Source organism: Felis catus, chromosome D2 (genome assembly GCF_018350175.1).
Source record: "Felis catus isolate Fca126 chromosome D2, F.catus_Fca126_mat1.0, whole genome shotgun sequence".
NCBI classification, from domain to species: Eukaryota; Metazoa; Chordata; class Mammalia; order Carnivora; family Felidae; genus Felis; species Felis catus.
This window is the reverse complement of record NC_058378.1, coordinates 12,454,497-12,477,517: the sequence shown is the minus strand read 5'-3', so window position 1 is coordinate 12,477,517 and position 23,021 is coordinate 12,454,497. Positions and strand designations below refer to the sequence as shown.

The window sequence follows — 23,021 nt, the reverse complement described above, 5'->3', positions numbered from 1 at the left end:
CCTTTTGCCTCCCGTGCATGTCCTGGGGGTGGCAGTGATGTAGGGAAAAGAGACCGAAAGCCAAGATTGAGTCCACATCCTGGCTGTGGTAGGGGTGGCGTCTGGCAAGCTCACTTCCTCCTTTCCCCTGTTGAATGACTTCTAAGTGTCCCGAATCCTCCAGTGTGTGATTTCACTCTTTAGTTCAGCAAGATGGTGCAAGGTGCAAGCCAGGCAGCCAGGGACAGATGGGAGGCAGCCTTGGGTGGTTCTCCTCAGACTTCAGCGCGCACTGAAGAACCATCTGGAAGTGTGGGGGAGGCTCGTTTATAATGCAGATTCTGGGCCCGGCTGCTCTGAAATCACAACATGGTAGGTCTGGGGTCAGGCCCAGGCACCTGTGTGTATTTGCACACCTGAGTGGTTGGGATGCAGACCTCACTTTAAGAGCCTGCCTGGGACACCTGGTGGCTCGGTTGGTTGAGCATCTGACTCTTGATTTCAGCTCAGGTCATGATCCCAGGGATGTGGGATCGAGCCCTGCATGAGGCTCCGCACTGCTTGGGATTCTCTCTCCCTCTCTCCCCCTCTCTCCCCCTCTCTCCCCCTCTCTCCCCCTCTCTCCCCCTCTCTCCCCCTCTCTCCCCCTCTCTCCCCCTCTCTCCCCCTCTCTCCCCCTCTCTCCCCCCCTTTCTCTTTCCCCTGCGCTTGCTCTCTCTCTTAAAAAAAAAAAAAAAAGAGCCTAAGACGTTTCAAGGATTTGGTGTATCCACCAGGGAGGCACATAGACAAGAGAACTGAGCTATAGCCAGACCATGGCCTGCTGGGCTCTGAGTGCCCTCAGCAGATGGCTCCACATCTCAGGGTCTCGGTTTCCTGTCTGTAGTGTTGGGAGGACAATGTTTTCATCCCCTCCCATGGTGCTTATGAGAATTCAGTGAAATAGGGGGCACCTGGGTCGACTTTGGCACAAGTCACAATCAAGGTGCTTGGGTTCGAGCCCCTTGTTGGGCTGTGTGCTGACAGCTGGGAGTCTGGAGCCTGCTTTGGATTCTGTGTCTCCCTCTCTCTCTGCCCCTCCCACTCACGCTCTGTCTCTCTCTCTCTCTCGCAAAGATAAATAAACATTTTTTAAAAAAGAAAAAAGAATGCAGTGAAATGAGTCCAGAACAGTGCCTGGCATAGGTGAGCATCAGATGGTGGAGGGAAATCTGGTAAAAAGAAGTGGGAAAAATCAGGGTTGAGGATGCTTTCCCAGCACTGTGGCAAAAGTGGCACTGTTTGAGACAACCACTGAGCTGCAGTGACTCTGGGATTGCAGTGTCATGGTTAGATCTGTCTAAAGATCTTTTTTAACACCCTTGAACATGACTTCCTGTTTTGGAAAAAAAGACTGGTTGCTTACCAGTCTGATACTATAGTAACTACTATCGGGTTTCTCCTAGAATTTGAGTTTTACAAAATCTTAATTAAAATGGTAATGAGTTTATAAGTAGCATGACTGTGAAAACCACCGTTGTAAGAAATGTGACTAGATTTTTCTTGTATTCTTTTTTTTTTTTTTTTTTTCAACGTTTATTTATTTTTGGGACAGAGAGAGACAGAGCATGAACGGGGGAGGGGCAGAGAGAGAGGGAGACACAGAATCGGAAACAGGCTCCAGGCTCCGAGCCATCAGCCCAGAGCCCGACGCGGGGCTCGAACTCACGGACCGCGAGATCGTGACCTGGCTGAAGTCGGACGCTTAACCGACTGCGCCACCCAGACACCCCTCTTGTATTCTTATTCACAGAGAACAGTATTATCTATTACTATTTTTATTATTATTATTATTTTAATTTGAGAGAGAGAGAGAGAGAGAGAGACCATGCAAGTGCGAGTGGGGGAAAGGGGCAGAGGGAGAGAGAGAACCTTAAGCAGGCTCTTAGCACGGAGCCCAGCGGAGGGCTCAATCCCACCACCTGGGATCATGACCTGAGCCAAAATCAAGAGTTAGACAAGTTGGACGCTCAACCACCTGAGCCACCCAAGCGCCTGGAGAATAGTATTATTAAGCACATAATTTCTCATCTCCAAAGAAACACATCATTTTATACTGAATGTCCAGAAGTTTAAAAACTTATTCCAGGGGCACCTGGGTGGCTCAGTCGCTTAAGCATCCGACTTCAGCTCAGGTCATGATCTCCCGGTTTGTGAGTTCGAGCCCTGCATCGGGCTCTGTGCTGTGCTGACAGCTCAGAGCCTGGAGCCTCCTTCGGATTCTGTGTCTCCTCTCTCTGCCCCTCCCATGCTGATGCTCTGTCTCTCTCTGTCTCTCAATAATAAATAAATGTTAAATAAATAAATAAAAACTTATTCCAACATTTGTATTCAATAATATCTATGATTTAATAACATGGTATTTTTAAAATAAATTTTTAATGTTTATTTATTTTTGAGAGAGAAAGAGAGAGAGCCTGAGCGGGGGTAAGGGCAGAGAGAGAGGGAGACACAGGATCCAAAGCAGGCCCCAGGCTCTGAGCTGTCAGCACAGAGCCTGACACGGGGCTAGGACTTGTGAACCATGAGATCATGACCTGAGCCGAAGTCAGACACTTAACCAACTGAGCTACCCAGGTGCCCCTGCCAGTATTTTTTTAAACATACCAATGGGGCCAATATAATCATTAAACATGTATGGTACTTTTCTCACTATAAATGTTTTTAGGGAAAGAAAACCCATATGAATCAATGTAGAGTCTAATTTATAGATTTGTTTTTAATTAATTAATTTTTAAATATAATTTATTGTCAAATTGGCTTCCATACAACACCCAGTGCTCATCCCAACAAGTGCCCTCCTCGATGCCCATCACCCATATTCCCCCTGCCCCATACCCTCATCAACCCTCAGTTTGTCGTCTGTATTTAAGAGTCTCTTGTGGTTTGCCTCCCTCCCTCTCTGTTTGTAACTATTATTTCCCCCCTCTCCTTCCCCTGTGGTCTTCTGTTAAGTTTCTCAAGTTCCACATATGAGTGAAAAAACATATCTGTCTTTCCCTGACTGACTTATTTCACTCAGCATAGCACTCTCCAGTTCCATCCACATTGCTGCAAATGGCAGGATTTCATTCTTTCTCATTGCCAAGTAGTATTCCATTGTATATGTAAACCACATCTTCTTTATCCATTCATCAGCTGATGGACATTTAGGCTCTTTCCATAATTTGGCTATTGTTGAAAGCACTGCCAAAAATAGAACTACCCTATGACCCAGCAATAGCACTGCTAGGAATTTACCCAAGGGATACAGGAGTGCTAATTTATAGATTTCAAAGTAAATGTAATCTAATGAAGTCCAGAGTTGGACTCACAATGTTTAAGTAAATTTGAGGGTGTCCTATTTATTTAACAGAGGATTTATCTGTAGTTAGCTTGAATTATTTCCATATGGTTAAAAAGTCTTCAAAATTTATTTTCTTAGGCAGATTCAGCATGTTTCACAAACATGTGAAACATGTTTATTGTACTTCTAGTGTATTCCTACTGTATCCATGGTAACACTATTCCTTTACACAGTCCAAACCAGAGTGGTTCTGAATAATGTGGTTTTACCATAAATCAATTGTGGAAATCTAGTGCGATTTCAGTGATCAGCATGTTTTTGAGATGAAACATATTGTTTAACTTGTGTTCTTATCAGGAACAAATGTGCAACTTCCTCCTCCCCTGATTTTAGAGATTTCAAGGGCTTCATTCTGTCAGGGTTCATGTGTCAGGCCTCTTTTATGAGAGCTTTTCTGGGAGAGCCTGCAGGCCCTAAACTCAGGACTAAGAGTGAGACTTATTTTATTAAAATATTTTTTCATTTCAGTATAGTTGACACATTAGTTTCAGGTACACATCATAGTGCAAGCGGGGGGGGGGGTTCCTCAAAAAATTAAAAATGGAGATATCATATGATCCAATAATTCCACTATTGGGTATTTCCCCAGAGAAAATGAAAACATGAATTTGAAAATATCTATGCACTCTTATGTTTATTACAACATTGTTTATAATAGTCAAGATATGGGAGCAACCCACGTGTCCACTGACAGATGAATGGATAAGAAAGATGGTGTGTGTGTGTGTGTGTGTGTGTGTGTGAAGTAGAATATTACACAGTTATTAAAAAGGATGAGAGTCTACAGTTTGGGACATAAGTGGGGCTTATTTTATATCACAGAGTCCCTGATATCTTGTAGAAACTGCTGACTTACGTGTTCTGAAGGGAATGTGACTCTTCACATCTTGAGAGAAAATGTGTTTGGAAAAAGAATTCTGATTTTTGAACCACTATTCCCAGTGAGGAGAAATTGCACATAAATACATCATAAATCAGTCAAGCTTTTATCATCTTTTTTCTCTAGTATTACTGCTCTTCTCTCTTACTCAAAATATTTCATGGTGAATTTTAAGCTAAAGAGAAGTAAAGCAAACTCATTCTATTGTTACTGAATTTGAGGAATTTGAACTCAAGCGTAGATGATATTTGGGGACCTTTTAGAACAATTTGTTAACTAAATGTAGAAGCAGTGGTTCCACTTGAAAACGTCAGGAAAAAAATAAACAGATATGAGAGAATTCACTAAAATCAGAAGTAAAAATGTTTGCCCTAGCAGCACCTGGGTGGCTCAGTCGGTTAAGTTGTCCAACTCTTGATTTCGGCCCAGGTCGTGATCTGGGGTTTGTGAGCTCGAGCCTAGGGTCTGGTTCTACACTGACAGGGCTGAGCCTGCTTGGGATTCTCTCGCTCTCTCCCTCTCTCTCTGCCCCTCCCTGCCCTCTCTCCCGATGTGCTCTCTCTCAAATAAGCGTTAAAAAAAAAAAAAATGTTTGCCTTAAAACTAGCAAGCCAATACGCTGTATTTTATATGATTTCTCTCCTCATTAGATTGACAGCATTTTGCTGATAAGCTTCCTTGTTCTAACAGGAAACTAAACACCCCGACTGCCTGCATGAGTTTCTGTGTGCTGGTCCTGCTTAATCCATAAATTCATTCCCTCCCACTCAACCTGGACTGGGACTCTGTTGGGAACCTCCTGTTACAACACATACCCAAATCAACCCCTCTCCCCCAGCGTATGATTTGAATGCAAAGGTGACCACCCTGCAAATTTTATTTTTCTGTTGTGGAGGGCAGAGAGGAGAGAGATAATGACCACGGGAATGTCTGGGGTGCACCACTTCACAAAAGTAACTACTTAAGTTCAAGGCGTCATCCTGCTGGGGGAGCAACCATGTTTTTGCACAAACGCTGAGTTGGCAGTTATGACACTAGCCATTCTGAGGATCCGTGTGACTGAAATCACGTTTCCGTGACTTTCGGCCGGAGTGTGCATGAGAATTCTGTGGGGTGCCTGTGGAATGTCAGACCCTTGGGGCCCCTGAGATTCCAGTTAAGGAAGTCTGGTGTGGAGCCCAGGAATCTGCGTTGTTAACAAGCCCCAGAGGTACTTCATTCAGATGCCAGAATGCTGGGGACTATACTCAGGAACTCAAGCCAAGGCAAGATCTCTACTGCTCTCCTTTTGAAAGATACCATCTAGAATCTTAGTAAAAAAGCCATGCTTTTAGTTTAAATTTCTCAGAGAGGGGCCCCTGGGTAGCTCAGTCAGTTGAGCGTCCGACTTCGGCTCAGGTCACGATCTCATGGTTCCTTGAGTTTGCGCCCGGTGTGGGGATCCCTACTGTCAGTGCAGAGCCGGGAGTCTGCTTCAGATCCCGTCTCCCTCTTTCTCTCTGCCCCTCCCCCATTCATGCTGTCTCTTTCAAAAATGAAGAAACATTTATTTTTAAAAATCTAGAAGTACGGGCGCCTGGGTGGCTCAGTCAGTTAAGCGTCCGACTTCGCCTCAGGTCATGATCTCGCAGCCCGTGGGTTCGAGCCCCGCGTCAGGCTCTGTGCTGACAGCTCGGAGCCTGGAGCCTGTTTCAGATTCTGTGTCTCCCTCTTTCTCTGACCCTCCCCTGTGCATGCTCTCTCTCTGTCTCAAAAATAAATAAATGTTAGAAAAAAAATTTTTTTAAATCTATAAGTAAATAAATAAATTTCTCAGATAATTCTGTTAATGGGAAAGATTGTCCTTTAGCGGGAATTGTACAGGAGCAGTGAACGTAGTAGCACCTTGTTTGAACAAATCCAGCAGCCCGGCGCTCAACAGGTGAATGCATGTTAATGTGGAAAAGAGATGACTCAATCAATTCCTCATTCAGTCTTAGCTGTTGGACCCTGATAACTGATTCTTTACTTAAAGCTTTACACCTCTCAAAATCAACATAAACCTTTCCTTCATAACGTTCTGTATTTCTGTCAACTTTCAAGTTTAGCGTGCGGGAAGGAATTCCGCACAGATTAAAATCCGATGGACCCGAATCAGTTTGTCACACACCTGTGCCATCGTCACCACCCTCGGGGAGCTGTGAAGCCAACACCTGTGTCAGACAACCCTAAGCATGGAGGTTCCTTTCCAAAGTGAATTCTTTGAAAGGTGTTAACACGTTTCACACGCATGTCAGGTGCCTTTGACGTGCGCTGGCCGTGGCCACTTAGACAAGAGAGCTGCCGTAGCTTTGGCTTTTAGGAGGGTGACCTATCAAGACAAGTAAAATCCCACTCTGCTAATCTGAAAGGCTTGGTAAAATGTCAGACAGATGAATGAGCACAGAAGAATTTGTTGTGATGTGAAGCAGAGGGAAATGTGTCCGGAGTGCCTCCCACTCACCCCCTGGGGGAGGGGGGGCATCCTGCCCTAGGGTTATGGGGATGGCCACGCCTGCCTGACACCGGACAGATGAGATTGACGTGGGTCACTTGTACTTACAGCCTGCGGGAGGGGGACACCGCAAGCCACGCAGGGTCACATCCCACGGGGCTGCCCTTGGGAACAGAGTGAGCCACTGGGGGCTGTAGGTGGTAAGGGTGGTAGTAGCGAGAGGAGGTAGCGTCCCTGGTTCCCCAGGGAGGATGTGATCGGCTCATCTGAGTAATTCAGCGGGCTGGCGGGGAACTGAAACTCAGTACTCGGGGGTAAGTAGGAACCGTGCCTGGTGCTCGGTCCAGGGGCCGATCACGGGGCAGCGTGCGGAAAGCTTTGCACCTCGGCCATTCGAGGCCCTCCTGATTTTTACCAGATGTCAAGGCAGTGCTAGTATTGAGTCTTCGTCTTAGATCTTATACCACAATTGACTCCATGATAACCTTGACTTCAATTTAAATCTTAGTGATGATTGGGACTTAGAGGGTAGGGAAGGGCCTCCCTAAAAAGCACACCAGACACTGGACCAGGAGAGGGTGGGCCATGTGGTATGGCACTGGTATAGTGAGGGCATGAATTTAGATAACCAATGCCGGGGCGCCTGGGTGGCGCAGTCGGTTAAGCGTCTGACTTCGGCTCAGGTCACGATCTCACGATTCGTGGGTTCGAGCCCCGCGTCAGGCTCTGTGCTGACAGCTCGGAGCCTGGAGCTGCTTCGGATTCTGTGTCTCCCTCCCTCTCTGTCCCTTCCCCACTTGGTCTCTGTCTCTCTCTCAAAAATAAATGAATATTTTAAAGAAAAATTTTTTTTAGATAACCAATGCCTGTGGCAATAGTGACCCAAGGCAAGAGCTCTATTTGTTCTATAAAATAGGAATTCTGTGAGGAGCTCACCTCCCTTTCGATTTAACCTGTTGCCTAGAGAGTAGATGGAAATTCGGTTGAGTGGCTTCTTTTAGAGCCGGGCATTGTGTTCTGAGAAGTGAAATGAATGTCTTGGTCACTAGCAGTAACGTCTGGAACTCCAAAGGGGATAGAGAATATTCTAGTGAGGCCTTACATTGTGGCCTTACTATGTGCAGAGATATCTGTTACCTTGATTTACATTCTCTTCATAGGTGAGGCAAGAGATTCCCAGACTTCTGTCCCAGAGTGGGCAAGTCTTGGGCAGTGGTCCAAGAGTTTGTATTTTTTTAAAAAAAGTGCCGATGGGGCCACTTGTTGGCCAGGGCATCCAGCACTAAGATGACCACCTGAAGTTTGGCAGTCTTTTATCAGGGACGTGTTGACTGAGGGCCAGAAAGCATAACTATCCATGAACTCCATTCATGTATGATGGTGGTGATATCACCTGTAAAATCTACAAATTCCCACTGTTGTTCGCTCAGTTGATCTGAAGGGGCTCCCCAGGTAACCAGGAATGTCAGAAGGGTGACTTCTTCCAGCACCATGGTATCTGGCAAGAGCCTGAGGATAGTGGAGACCATGCCCTCCTATGGGTGGAACATGCCAGAAGGCCCACGTTTGTCTCCACTCAGTAGCAGTAAAGTCTCAGTAGCCATGTCGAGCTTGTACGGAGCTGCTTCTGTGACTCAAGGCATAATAGGCAGCAGGGTATGAAGGCTCACAGGTGCAGGGTCAGTGAGAGCCTCTGTTTCCAGAAGAGCCCAGTGTGCAGCCAGCAGTTGCTGCCCTAGTGGTGTATGGAGAGAAGGGTCTAGCAGGGCAGTTTCATGCATCAGAAGCACGTAGACAGCATATGGCGGTCATGGGTGGTCCAGAGATTTCAGGAAGAATATGAGGAGGTTGTTTAAACCCTTATGGTGAAGGGGTCTCAGAGAATGCGTGTTGTAGGCTTTTATTAGAGGGAGCCAGATTTACAGTGAAGCACTTTACAAGTAAGTGTGTCAGTGAGAACAAATAAACTATGGAAATGAGGAATACATTGCCTCCAGAACTCCCCCCAAACTAGAAGATGTTGGACTTGTATTAACTTGTAGTAAGTACTGAGAGGGTCCATAACTCTTTGTTTTTTATTTTTTATTTCAGAGAGAGAGAGAACGAGCAGGGGATGGGCGGGGTGGTGAGAGGGAAAGAATGAGAGTGTCCCAAGCAGGCTCCACACTCAGCACAGAGCCTGACGAAGGGCTAGATCCTGTGACCCTGGGACCATGACCTGAGCCAAAATCAAGAGTCAGAGGTTCAACCAGCTGAGCCACCCAGGTGTCCCTTAATGTTTTGTTTTTGTTTTTTTTTATTTTCGTAACACTTAAAAAAGTTTTTCTTTAGCATTCATTTATTTTTGAGAGACAGAGACAGAGCATGAATGAGGGAGGAGCAGAGAGAGAGGGAGACACAGAGTCTGCAGCAACTCCAGGCTCTGAGCTGTCTGCACAGAGCCGGACATAGGGCTCGAGCTCATGAACCGTGAGATCATGACATGAGCTGAAGTCAGACGCTCAACAGACTGAGCCACCCAGGCGCCCCTATTTTTTTAACTCTTTATTGACCATGTCAGAGATGGAGCAGCCCTTAACTTACCAACAGATTCTCAGGAATTTAACCAAGGTGGTAGGGCTGCACGCTGTGTGGGGGTCAGTGTCCTGTTCCCTTTCTGTGAGCTCTTTTATGGATGTTGTATGGCTTGGATGAATGTCAAATGGATATCCTTGGAGGAGGATGTCATCCATGTTGGCATACCCACGATCCTGGAGAAAGTTGGGTGCAGTTAAGATCTTGCCTGCAAAGACCGTGTGCTAGGGCAACGCTGTTAGGTCCCCCATACGGAGCCCGGTCACCATGTACGACTGCCTTTGGTGATGAAGGCACATGGCACCTGAGAGGTTGCTCAAATAGACACTGAGCAGAACATATTAGCCCAATTGGTGATAGCCAGATATTTATTAGTGGCTGATGGGATCGAGTCAGTAATTTAAAAAATACTGGGCATTGGGTCTGGCGCCTTAATGGATGGGGCCACCACATTAAGGCCGCAGTAAATGTCCTGTGGGACGCTGTTCATTGCCTTTCGGGTTTAAGAACAGTCCAAATTCAGCTGTTAATTGGAGAGGCAGCAGTTAATCCACCCTTCACTCAAATCAGGTCTTACATAGTAAGTTTTGATCTTTGAAGGTCCTGTTTAATTTACATCGGGACATATTAGGTGCTTGCACCGAGAGGTCTGTAGGGTCCCATTTCGTTCAAATCAACTTCTAACTGTAAAGATTTAATTTAATAGTAATTTGTTGAGTCAGAGCCACCATGCCCACATGGGATAATCTAAGGCATTGGGTGCTGTGACCATGGGAAAATGAGGCAAAACAATAGTTCTTTTGGTTAGGATGAGTCATGCCTATTTGTCTTCTGTTTCATGTTCCAGAACTCTCTAGGGTTACGTGGGGACCTCGTGTTTACACTTAGTGGCATCTCCAGGTGTAACTGTAATTGGAGCCCCGGGACTGATTAAGTCCTGAGGGTTTGCCGGTTGGTGCATTTCAGCAGGTATTAAAGCTGATTGAGAACCGACGTTGTCAGGCACAGGGGTATCCAGCACTCGTTTACTGGTTGGCTATGTAAATTATTTCAGTAAATGTTGGATTTCCCATTGGGTCAAACTGTGGACCTCTGCTTGCAGTCCTTTTTTTCCTTTCATCTCCTCCCCGGTGTCCAGTTTCTTTCCATTTTCTATCCAGTTTCTTTCTTTCATTTCCCGTCCCCTTTTCTTTTTGCGTCACTGGATAAACTCTGGGTGCAGGTAGGTGGGGGAATCCTCCACCCCGCTCGTATTTCTGCACTTCCGCCTCCACAGAGCCTCAAATCAGTACCACAGGGTTGGGGCCTTCCCTGGGCAGCGGTTGCTTTCATATGTTTCAGGACCCCGGGCTTGCGTCAGGGTTGAACTAACCCCGTGCCGTGTCCCAGGGGTACCACGGGTTTCCCCGATAACTCCGAGGATCAGGATGTTCCTTGCAGCCAGGCAGAGGTGGCGGAGCAACCCAGCAGGCAATGGGCTGGAACTGAGCTCTGCTATGCCCCTGCCTTTTCTTTGTTTTTTGGGGCTTTCTCCCAGATTCCCTGGGAGTATTTCTACTTCTACCTGTATAAAGGGTCAGCATTCACTTTCTGTCTCTGACCGTTCATGGTGCAGACTTTCTGGGTGTTGACGGGGAGAGGCTTGGGAGGCTGACGGCCCACCTCGTAGGGAGCCATCTCTTCCTCCAGGGAATGCCAGTCAATCTGCTTGGGGTTGGGTCCACCTCCAGGAAGGTCGTATTGCTTATGGGTCTGGTATGGACCAGCGGGCCCATGACTGCAGGATCGGTCCTTTGGCTCCTGTAAGCGGCTGCGCGGGGCCCAGGCACACTGGCTTATGGATGGGATGCTCAGAGCTGACCCACCAAACATCATTCGAACCCGACAGCACATCACACTGGGGCATAGTCAATAACAGTTTTCACCTTGGGGACGGGGACATTTTAGGTGGGAGGAGAGGACAAACACCGAACAAAGACGACACACAGTGCTGCGTAGGCCAGAGTGCAAGTCGGCCAGCCCCAGGCAGCCTCAACTGTGGCGGGAAAGTTAGTTACATCTGACAAAGTGTCTTCCATAGCGGTTGGGCCATGCAATTCACGAGGCCAGCTGCTTTGATCCCCTCCTGTTCACCCCAGCTGTGCGGGAGGGATCCTGCCCAGGGGTTATGGGGATGGCCACACATGCCTGACACTGGACAGATGAGGTTGACATGAGTCACTTGTGCTCACAGCCTGGGGGAGGGGAACACCTCAAGCCACGCAGGGTCACATCCCACGAGGCTGCCCACGGGAACAGAGGGCACCAGCCACCAGCAGCTGTAGGTGGTAAGGGTAGTAGTAGCAAGAGGAGGTAGCATCCCTGGTTCCCCAGGGACGGCTCATCTGAGTAATTCAGTGGGCTGGCGGGGAACTGAAACTCAGTACTCAGGGTTAAGTAGGAACCGTGCCTGGTGCCCTCACTTGGTGCCCTCGCAGGCAGCGGTGGGTAGCCTGGGGCCTTATGCCTAGAAGCAGAGAGGGCAGGAGAACCGAGGTCCTCCCGATTTTACCAGATGTCAAAGCAGCACATAGCACTGAGTCCCAATTGCAGGCCTCACACGGCAGAGCGTGCCCTTTCTTTATCAAGCTTTGTCTCTTTCCCCCCCCCAGCTGAGGAATGTGATCCAATTACTTTGAACGGCCCAACAAATTCTGATGCGCCACATGAGGTAAGAATCGTTTTGGTTCTATTTTCACCCTTAGGTACCTGCTAATCCAACTGGAAGGTCTTAGAGATTCTCTCCCAGAGCTTTGAAAATAAGGAAGAGGATTTCTAGGTAATAAAATAAGTCTGGAAATGATCTTGAAGCATCCCAGTTGTATGGGATATTGACAAAACGTCTGTTGCTTTCAGTAACTATGGTACCTTTAATCCGTCCTTTGAAATGAATATGTATCTATATGCTAAACACAGACCATCAATGTTTATTAAGCCGCAACAAAACTGGATAGTCCTATGTCATTTTTGTAATGCTTTTATAAAACTTTTCTCAGATATGAGAAGTCAAACTTCACATCATTTTTATTGTCTTTTTCCAAAAAGCAAATCCATGTGTTGTTTTCTGATTGTAAAAGAATGTTCTTTTAAACTCCAGATAGGACAAAAATGTACCCCCAAAATTGAGAATTGCCTGTCATTCCATTGTTCACCTTTTGAGGTACCTCCTTCCAGAAGCTTCCTTGGGTCACCGTGTGTTTCAGTCACTTCTGGTACTGTCCAGTCCATTTCTTTCCACTCGCTCGGAGCTTATTAGCCAAATTGCATAATGCTTCACATCTGCTGAACTATATTTAGAGTGTCAAATGTCTCAAAAAGCCTGTCTTGCCTCACGATGGACTGGTTCGGTCCTGCCCGTTCCATAACACCAAGTTAATTTTTAGCAAGACAAATTGGAGGTTTTGTTTAGGCTTGCTTGTCAAACATCAGTCTGTCATAAGTTATTAATAGTGATACTCTTGGAGAGTCAAATCACTTTTGCAATAAAGCAAAGTTACACAGTAGTTGATAAAACAGTCAATTTTAATTGTATACATCTCTCTTGAAAGTTGTCAGTGACGCTGCTTTTAACTCTGGTTTGGGGCTTTTCAGTCACCCACTGTGAATATCATATACTTATTTATTTTTTTGTACTTTTTAAATGTTTATTTTTGAAGGAGAGAAAGAGACAGAGTGTGAGTGGGGGTGGGGGCAGAGAGAGAGGGAGACAGAATCGAAGCAGGCTCCAGGCTCTGAGCTATCAGCACAGAGGCCTATGCCAGACTCGAACTCATGAACTGTGAGATCACGACCTGAGCTGAAGTCGGACACTTAACCGACTGAGCCACCCAGGCGCCCCTTACATTCTTATTAATTAATCCTCAGCAGTTTCCTTGGAATTACAATCTAAGGATTGATTTTGGCACTGACTGCCTTAAACAACTTTAGTAAACCCAAACTATGAAATTTTCTTTTCTTGCACTCCTTAATTTGTTTGGCAAAGTTTTGCTCCTCACATGTTTTGTAACATGATACAGACTCCCATGAAGATACAAGAATGTTGTTTGTTTAGCTTGATTTTAGGGATTTTCCAAAACCAGTTAAGATTAGGTACCGAATATACCTTAGGACGCTGTTCAATAATTTTTTTTTTTAATTTTAGTGTCATAGATCTGGCTGTTTGAAGTAAAAACAATACTAAAAGATGAAAAAATAAAAATTTAAAAAATTTAAAAAAAGATGAAAAATAGATTTATCAACAAATAAAACGGGAAGAAACCTATTTGAGGTTTTTTTTTTAGTTCCGTTTTAAAAGAGAATGTCTTCTATTCCTGTGAAAAGTAGGACACTACCTTGCTGCTTCAGTTAGTTATTTCTTTGCGTAATCTATAGGATTTGTTCTAACTGCTAGATATCCAGAAGGATTCTTTGAAACCAACTTGGCAGACAGAACAAAGGAAACTCACTAGGGGAGAAACATTTAAAAAAAACAAACAAAAACCCCCACAGTCCATTTTCTAGAGCTCAGACTTTCAATTTTTTTTAATGTTTATTCATTTTTTGAGGGAGACAGAGAGAGACAGAGCATGAGCGGGGGAGGGGCAGAGAGAGAAGGAGACACAGAATCCGAAGCAGGCTCCAGGCTCTGAGCTGTCAGCACAGAGCCCGACGTGGGGCTCGAACTCACAGACTGCAAGATCATGACCTGAGCCGTAGTGGGACGCTCAACCGACTGAGCCACCCAGGCACCCCTCTAGAGCTCAGACTTTAAAGGCAAGCTAAAAATGTGCTCTTTAGAATATTTAACACTTGATATGTTCATGATTTTTATCATTTTAAGACTAAAACTCACTCTAGCAAGAGTGCCTCCTTTGAATGATGCAGAGGGAAAACGCTGTAGTGTCCTGGTACGCAAGATCAAACTCTGACATCTCAGACAAAATTTCGTAATAAAGAATCCTTTATTTTAGGAACTTAAAATCAATACCCTATCTACTAGATCCTGTCCTACTACTGCAGTTTATCAAAAGTTGCATTTGCTGAGCACACACTTGGAGCCCAGATCTGGACTGGGTGTTCTTGGGTGTAAGAAAAAGTGGGAGGGGAACGGACAAGGGAAGACCCCAGCAGGGCTTACGGACTTGCTGGAGAGGCAGCGTGCACACAACATTAGATTCTGGATGTGGGGATGCTTCGCAGGGTTTAAAATTTTCCATGGAACGCGGGGCACATGAGTGGCTCAGTCAGTTGAGCCGCTGACTTCGGTTCAGGTCATGATCTCATGGCTCAAAGGCTCGTGAGTTCGAGCCCCGTGTTGGGCTTTTTGCTGACAGCTTAGAGCCTGGAGGCTGCTTCCCATTCTGTGTCTCCCTCTCTCTCTGCCCCTCCTCTGCTCACGTTCTTTCTGTCTCTCTCTCTCAAAAAATAAATAAATGTGAAAAAAAATTTTTCTTAATATCCATGGAACTTTATGTTCAAGAAAACATTCCCCAGAACCTTTATGAAACAATAAAGTTTCAACTACTTTAACTACCTGCACAAACATATAGCAAATGATAGTTAAAGCAAAATTTGTTCCAGTTTACAACCAACGATATCCATGCCAAGAGGAGGCTGAAGTAATAATAAAAATAATAAATATCAGGATGCTAACTTGGAGTTCGAGGTTATGGAAAGAATGACATTTTCCTCTATGTTATTTGGTTTTACCAAACCAAAGAGTTTATTTTTCTTTCTTTCTTTCTTTCTTTCTTTCTTTCTTTCTTTCTTTCTTTCTTTCTTTCTTTCTCTCTCTCTCTCTCTCTCTCTCTCTCTTTCTTTCTTTCTTTCTTCTTTCTTTTTTCTTTAAGTTTTAGAAACCATGTGAAAGTACTCGTTTATTTAGCTGTGATGAAAGTATCATGCTAGCATGCAATGTTAATAATAAAGGAAATTGAATGTAGGGCATATAGGGCCTGTCTTTACCATTTTCTCAAGTTATATGTAATTCCAAAACTATTCTAAAATAAAAATGTACTTTAAAAACCACACTAAGTAAAATTTAGAATGTAGAAAAATGAAAAAAACTCATTCACAATTCCACTGCTCTGATATAACCATTGTTTGACATTTGGATGTATTCCCTTGTACATTTTTTTATATGAATAATTGTCAAAACTGTCAGTGAGATTTGCTTTTCTTATGTAATGTTATCTCACAAACATTTTTTAAGTTTATTCATTTATTTTGAGAGAGAGGGGTGGCAGGGAGGGAGAGAGAGAGAATGCCAAGCAGGCTCCACACTGTCTGCCTGATGCGGGGCTCGAACTCACGAACCGTGAGATCATGACCTGAGCCGAAGTTGGACACTCAACCAACTGAACCACCCAGGCGCCCCCATTTCACCAACATTTTATCCAGTTTGCTACATGGCTTTGCCATCAGTTTGAATGGGTCCATGGTATGACCATCTCTAACACAGAAGTAGATTCTAGGATGTGTGTCTGAGGGCAGGGCAAGGGCCTCCCCCTGCTATGAGGAATGGTATATGTCAGTGCTCTGACAAAAGAGCCCCTGACGAACGCTTTGTCTGGAGCTGAAGTATTAGGAGATCCTAGGTGATAAGACTGAGGGATATGTTGGAGCCAGGGCCCCAGAGCCTTGAATGCCAGACACAGGTTGATAGAAATTATTGGGGGTTGTAAGTCGTGGCCATATGACCATACGGGACCCCAGGGGGACTGGAGAGAAGATGGGGGTAAATTTTAAGCCTGTGACTGGGAGACGTTTCTACCAAGAATGTAAATAGAGAATTCGGATAGAAGATAAGATTCATGTGTTGCTGGGATTAAGTTCCGCTTGTGGGTTGGGGAAAAAGGAGATAAACGTTTGTAGAGTGAGGGGTATGTGAGATTTGTGGCAATGCCTGGTAAGTGCTAGAAAACGCAGCACTAGGTACTGATTTAGGACTCGTGCATCAGGACATTACAGTTGAAGCCTCAGGAGCGGACGAGACTGCCGAGGAGAGAGTCCTTGTAGAAAAGCAAAGAGAGGAGCCAAGGGTGGAAGTTGTGGAACACCTCACTGTAGAGGCCAGTGGAAGAAAAGAGCTCAGAAGCAGAAACCGGTCATCGGGACAAAAACGTGATTGCCAGTCTTAAAGAGTGAGCAGGTGACAAGAAAGTTCATGCAGTCCTGTCAAATTCCTTAAGGTGGCAAGTAAAAATAGTAAATTCTTGTTGGAGAGTGTTAGAAAATATGGGGGAAAAAGGCTTCTTTTTTCTCAAGATGGGAAACCTCAGATTTTAAAGGATAAGGTATTATCGAGGAGCAGAGAGATTCAAACCAGGAGGAGGAGAAGTGTAATAACTAGTGGGATTTGTTTTCCCTGTGGAAGGTAGAGAGGATTAACGTTCTTAGCAAATACTTATTGATAATACGGTTGAAAATGTTCTGTGGGGAACATGCAACACATTGATTTCCCTCAAGGAATGTGTTATCTGGTAGGGAAGATAAGGTATAGGCACACAGGTGTTCAATAAATAGAGGCACGGATAGATGAGTTAACATTTTAAAAGTAAGAACCTCGGCTCTTTCATAGGCCAAAAAGGCGAGATAGGTAAAGATACAGACATTCTTTTTAATGTTTGTTGTTGTTGTTGTTTTAGAGAGTTAGCGAAAGCAGGGGAGAGGGGCAGAGGGGAAGAGAGAATCTTTTTTTTAAAAAAATATTTATTTTGAGAGAGAGAGAGAGAGAGAGAGAGAGAGAGAGAGAGAGAGAGCATGTGTGCTTGATCAGGGGAGAGGGGCAGAGGGAGAGAGAGAATCCCAAGCAGGCTCCATGCTCAGCACAGAACATGATGAGGGGCATGATCCTACCACCCTGGGATCATGACCTGAGCTGAAATCAAGAGTCCAAAGCTCAACCGACTGAGCCAACCAGATGCCCCACAAACATTCTTTTTATACATAGAGACTTTAGAAGCTGAGATAGCTGATGCCAGATTTGAGTTGGGTCTTGAATGGCAACACTTGAATGGGGCAGGAAGGGAGGAAATCTAGCAAAGAGATTAGGGGGTTAAAGGGTTTATTCTGTCCATACAGCAGGGAGGCCACAGGCCATCGTGAACAAGGCAGTAGCATGGTGGTGTTTGATAAATAAGAAATGGATTGCAAGAGGTTAGATGATGCCACATCCATCCACCCACTTAGCCATCCAGCCATCCATCCAGTCAGCCAGCCATCCACCCGTCCACTCATCCATCCATCCATCCACCCACCCAGTCACCCATCCATCCGTCCATCCATCCATCCATCCATCCACCCACCCACCCATCCACCCACCCACCCAGTCACCCACCCATCCATCCATCCACCCATCCACCCACCCAGTCACCCATCCACCCATCCACCATCCATCCACCCACCCACCCACCCAGTCACCCATCCATCCATCCATCCATCTATCCATCCATCCATCCACCCACCCACCCAGTCACCTATCCATCCATCCATCCATCCATCCACCCACCCACCTACCCAGTCACCCATCCATCCATCCATCCATCCATCCATCCATCCATCCACCCACCCACCCATTCACCCACCCACCCATTCACCCATTCATCCATCCATCCATCCATCCATCCATCTATCCACCCATCCATCCATCCATCCACCCACCCATTCATCCATCCATCCATCCATCCATCCATCCATCCATCCATCCATCCATCAAGTATTTGATACCACTACTCTCTTAGGTGTGGGGATACAATGGTGACTGCTTAGAGCTACACTCAGAATTAGCATTTGAAATCTCTGGCCTGGAAAGCTGAGTAGGAATGTTTTTGGATGCTCCCAGAACAGAGGCTCCATAGGCAGGTAAGCTGAGAAACTCTCCCTTGGATTCTTGGACAATCTCAGCACATATCTGTAAGGGAAAAGAGAGAGGAGATGGCTGAGTTCATTTGACAGGGAGGCAGACTTGTCTGAACAGAGAAAGCCTTGTTTCCCCCACCTCCTCAGCATGCCTGTTAACCCCTGCATCCAGCATTTCCTCTCAGCTCCTCTCTGGGAAGTGCTGCTCCGGGCCAAGTCCTGGAGCGCCAGGGTGGGAGCACGGTCTCCGTCTCCCAGACAGGGGAGCTTCCTGAAAGAGTCTCCCTGTAGAGTGATGGCATAAGAACAGAGCTTTAGCCAAGTCATCCTAGCGGTGGCTGGTCCAGGGAATGGCTAGGAGGAAACACCGAGGTTCTTTGGCTCACCCGGTAATGCGATCCCAAGGGCTTAGGTACAGGACGTGGAAGGGGGAATGAAGAGGGGAGGGTAGCATTCCGAACATCTGTGTTGATGTCTAGGGCTGCTGTTGCAAAGTACCACAGCGGGGGTGGCTTCAGTAACAGAAATGCATGGTGTCCCAGCTCTGGAGCCCGTAAGTCTGAGATCAAGGTGTGGGCAGGGCCCGTTCCTTCTGAGGGTGCCGGGGGTAGGCTCCGTCCTAGCCTCTGTCCTTGCTTGTTGATGGCTGTCTTTTCCCTGTGTCTTCACCTCGTGTTTCCTCTGTCTCTGTGCACAAATGCCCCCTCTTTGTAAGGATACCGGTTGATCTTTTTTAAGCTCTTAAAAATGTCATCAAGCACATCATAAATGCTTTACGGGTGTGTGATTCATAAGTCAGACTGACCAGGAACAAATAGGACAATGAAGTCTGTTATTACTGGCAATAGTGCTTTGGAGAGAAATGAAGCAGGAGAAAGGGGCAGGGAGCCCCACACGGTGGGAGTTGCCATTTGTAATAGGAAAGTGGACACAAGCTTGCTGTGTTAAGGGTACCAGAGCAAATGACGTATCTTTGGAACATGTTCTAAAAAAAACCAGTCAAGGCAGAAGGTGGGGAGAGTCCCCAGAAATCAAGAGCTGTGCTGGCTCAGGTACCAGCTCAGACCCTGGGCCCGCACAGGGCCGCACAGGCCCTGGTGTGGCAGTGTGGCTTGCACGGGACCCACAAGGCCAGGTTCCTCCCTCCAGAAACCCACAGAGGAGCTGAGCTGGCAGGACACGCAAGGGACAAACACGGCTTGAGGCATTGACCTCAGGGGTTTAATCAGGCACATGCATCTTGAGACTGGCCCCTCAGAGTTTTCCAGGACTCTGTCCTGTGCGGGGTTAGTGCTGTTTTCTGGGGGGAACAGGGGTAGAGAGGCATTAGTGAGAGCACCCTACTGGCCACGTTTCAGAAGAGAGGCAGGCTGGGTAGAGAGGAGGGAGTGTTGTAGGAGCTCTGAGCTTCCAGAACAGGAAAAGGGAGGGCAGAACCTTCCTAAACCCAGGAGTAGATTCTAAAAGCCCCATAGGTGATTCTTTTTTTTTTTTTTTAACTTTTAATTCTTTTAAATGTTTATTTAATTTTGATAGAGAGAGAGAAAGAGACGTGGGGGAGGGGCAGAGAGAGAGGAAGAGAGAGAGAATCCAAGCAGGCTCTGCAATGTTGGCACGAGCCTGACTCGGGGCTGGAACTCAGGAACCGTGAGATCATGACCTGAGCTAAAATCAAGAACTGTAAGCTTGACCGACTGAGCCACCCAGGTGCCCCTACAAGCCCGGTAGGTGATTCTGATGCCTCCCACTTCTTCCCCGCAAACAAAACCGCTGGATAGGAGGGATAGCATCTGGCCACTGGTTAGATTCACCTATTCTACGGCAGCGTTGATAGATGAATAATTTTAGTTTATATAAATCGGCAGTGGAAGGTGTTGTGAGATTAGTCACAAATGTACCTGTCACCTTTCATCTGCCATATTCTCCCCCCACCCTACCTTTCTTGGCCATTTTTAGATAATGCACGAGCCTGACATGACTGTGCACGTGGGAGGGGCAGGGGTCCTGTGCATCTGTGCAGTGTAGGATCTGGCCCTGAAGAAAGTAATGAGAATCCTTAAGGACAGATGTAAAAACGTGATGGGGCACCTGGGTGGCTCAGTCGGTTAAGTTTCAGGTCATGATCTCGTGGTTTGTGGGTTCGAGCCCCGCGTCGGGCTCTGTGCTGACAGCTCAGAGCCTGGAGCCCACTTCAGATTCTGTGTCTCCCTCTCTCCCTGCCCCTCCCCCATTTGTGCTCTGTCTCTCTCTCTCTCTCTCTCTCTCTCAAAAATGAATAAACATTAAAAAAATTTTTTTAAAAACATGGAAAGCACCTGTTAGTGGCCCGCAGAAAACAGATACAAATTTTCTTACTAACATTAGTGCCCACCTATGATCTGCTTAGCCCAACAATTCTGGACCCTGGCTGCACATTAGGAATCACTGGGAGAACTTTTATAATGCACCAGTGCCTGGGTCCCATCCCCCAGAGATGCCAGCTGGACTGCTTTAGGGTGGGCTCCCGTCACTGGTATTTCTTCATTCCTGGGAACGTCTCTGTGTTGCAGAGTGAGAAAGCCTGGGGTAAACCAGGCATCCACATCCATGGGGTGAGGGGTCCAGACAGGCCACAGCGTCAACTCTTCATGTTCCATGTGTGCAGGCTGCTCCCACATGCTCCCGGGTATGGCCCTATGTGAGTGTCTGTCTCCAAATTTCCCCTTTTTATAAGAGCACCAGTCCTGTTAGATGAGGGCCCACCCTGATGACCTCTCTTTAACTTGATTACCTCCATAAAGACCTTATTTCCAAAATACTCCAAAATATTCTGAGGTTAGGACTCTGACATATGAATTTGGAGTTGGAGGCGGGGCGGGGGGCACAATTCAACCCAAAACAATATTGAGTGATTTGGCGTTGAGTATTTTACAGCATTTATTTGGACTCTGATATTCCATAGGCATTTAATAAGTGGAATGGGTGGGTGAATACATGTCCTCTAGTATTCGGGATATTGTATGTGCTGGCCACTGATATGTGCAGAAAACACACACAGTCTGATTGTTTACATCCTGTTCCAAGCAGAATGCCGGAGCTTTCCCAAGTACTCTCCATGCGAAAGTTACGTTCTTAGGAAAAGAAGATGAGGGAAGTATTATTTCCTTTTTTTTCTTTTGCATGGGTGTAATGATTTTGTATCTGGTTGTAATCACACCGTACAATGTCATGATTTCCTTCTTTCACGTAATGCAGTACCCTAAGCATCCTTTCCAAGAAGTTAATGGTATGTAATCAAAAGAGTAATAATTATAATTAACATCTTTAAGCCCAAGAGTTCTTCCAAGCACTCAGCTATGTGGACTCACTTAATCTTCCAAACGACTCAGTGGGACGTACTATTTCTACGTCCGTTTTATAGATGCACACTGCGACACAGAAGGGTTGAATAGTTTAAGGTCACACAGCTACTAAGTAGTAGAGCCAAGATTTGTTTTTCATTTTTCTGAAATTCATTTATTTAAATTCAAATTAGTTCACATACAGTGTAGTATTGGTTTCAGGAGTAGAACCCAGCGATCCATCAGTTACATGTAACACCCAGTGTAGAGCCAAGATTTGAGCCATGTAGGCACTCTGATTTTGGGAATCTGTTTCCTCCTTTATGAAATGGGTATAATCGTGCCAGGAGACTGAGGGAAGATGTTCGATAAATACCTGGTTAGTATTGCATCTAAATGAACTCCATCCCGTACTTGAATCACTCATCCTGTTCCAAGCTTGTCTCCTCACTTCCAGCTCAAGCCTGATTGAAATTTTGAGGCCCAAAGAGGGATGTCATTCCCCTCTCCTTCCCCAAATGAGAACTCAGCACCATATAATGGCCTGATGTGGACAAAGCACTCCCAGCTGACTGTTTACATCTGCCTCCCAACAGCCAAGCCCAGCCCCTTCTCTCCTGTGATGTATCACACCCCTCCTACCTGAGCAGGGTGCTTTCAAGATGGCGTCCATCCACTTGGCCATGGGCAACTTGCCCCACTGTCCCACCATTAGGGACAGGGACAGCCCTGGCCAGCTTGTGGCTTCCTCATATACACAGGTTTGAGCCTCCCAGTGGCAGAAGTATTGCGCCTCAGTCACAAAGAGCGAGAGGCTGGTCTTTCCATTCTGTCAAGCACCCCCCACAGGTGGTGATCCTGAGACCCCCCTCATCTGGCGTGGGTGGGCCAGAGAGGTGCCCCTTCCTCTTAAAGGCAGAGGAAGGGAAACTTCTTCTGCCAGTTCCTTCAAAGAAGTCTCTTCCTCTTATATAGGCTGAAAGTGGTGTTGGGGTAATTGTCACACCACCTCTTTTGGTCCACTTTGTAGCTCATCCTTTGGGGTTCCCCTGGCCCCTTTCTGTGGAATGCATGCATGCCATTGTCCTCGGCATGGGGCCCCAGTCAAAACTCTTAAGAACCCTAGGAAAATATCCTATCTCACATCCTGTTATATTATATTCTTGGCCATGAGTCACTTAAGAGTTTCCTTGTCATGGGACTTGAAGCTGTTTCAGGTTTTTTTTGCTGTCCTAAACCCTGCTGTGGGGCACATCCTTCCCCCGCACCCCCCCAACCCCCCATGTAAGGCTGTATATTCCTTACACTACATTTGCATCTGTATTTACAGACTAAACCTAACAGGCCAGACTGCCAGTCTCTTCTTCCGCTGAATAAGTTCTAAGACCTCAAGTCAGTTCCTAGTGACAAATGCCACCAAATACAAAGAAGATGCTGTTTTTATCTGTTGAAAGCCTATCAGTAACCAAGTGATTTCTTTGAAGTTAAACAAGCCTCTCAAAAATAGAGTTGCACATGATGTTGCCCAGAGTA

The 23,021-nt window shown here is 46.1% G+C and overlaps 1 protein-coding gene across 8 annotated transcripts in view; it reads left to right on the top strand.

The window, feature by feature from the left end:
* The window catches only part of EDARADD (EDAR associated death domain), a 93,947-nt gene that overhangs the window by 40,711 nt on the left and 30,215 nt on the right, over positions 1-23,021 (top strand). For all 8 annotated transcript variants that reach the window (XM_019814282.3, XM_019814284.3, XM_019814283.3 and 5 more), the window contains one exon: positions 11,943-12,001. In XM_019814282.3, the coding sequence (XP_019669841.1) occupies positions 11,943-12,001 (59 nt within the window). The remainder of the gene's footprint in view (positions 1-11,942; positions 12,002-23,021) is intronic.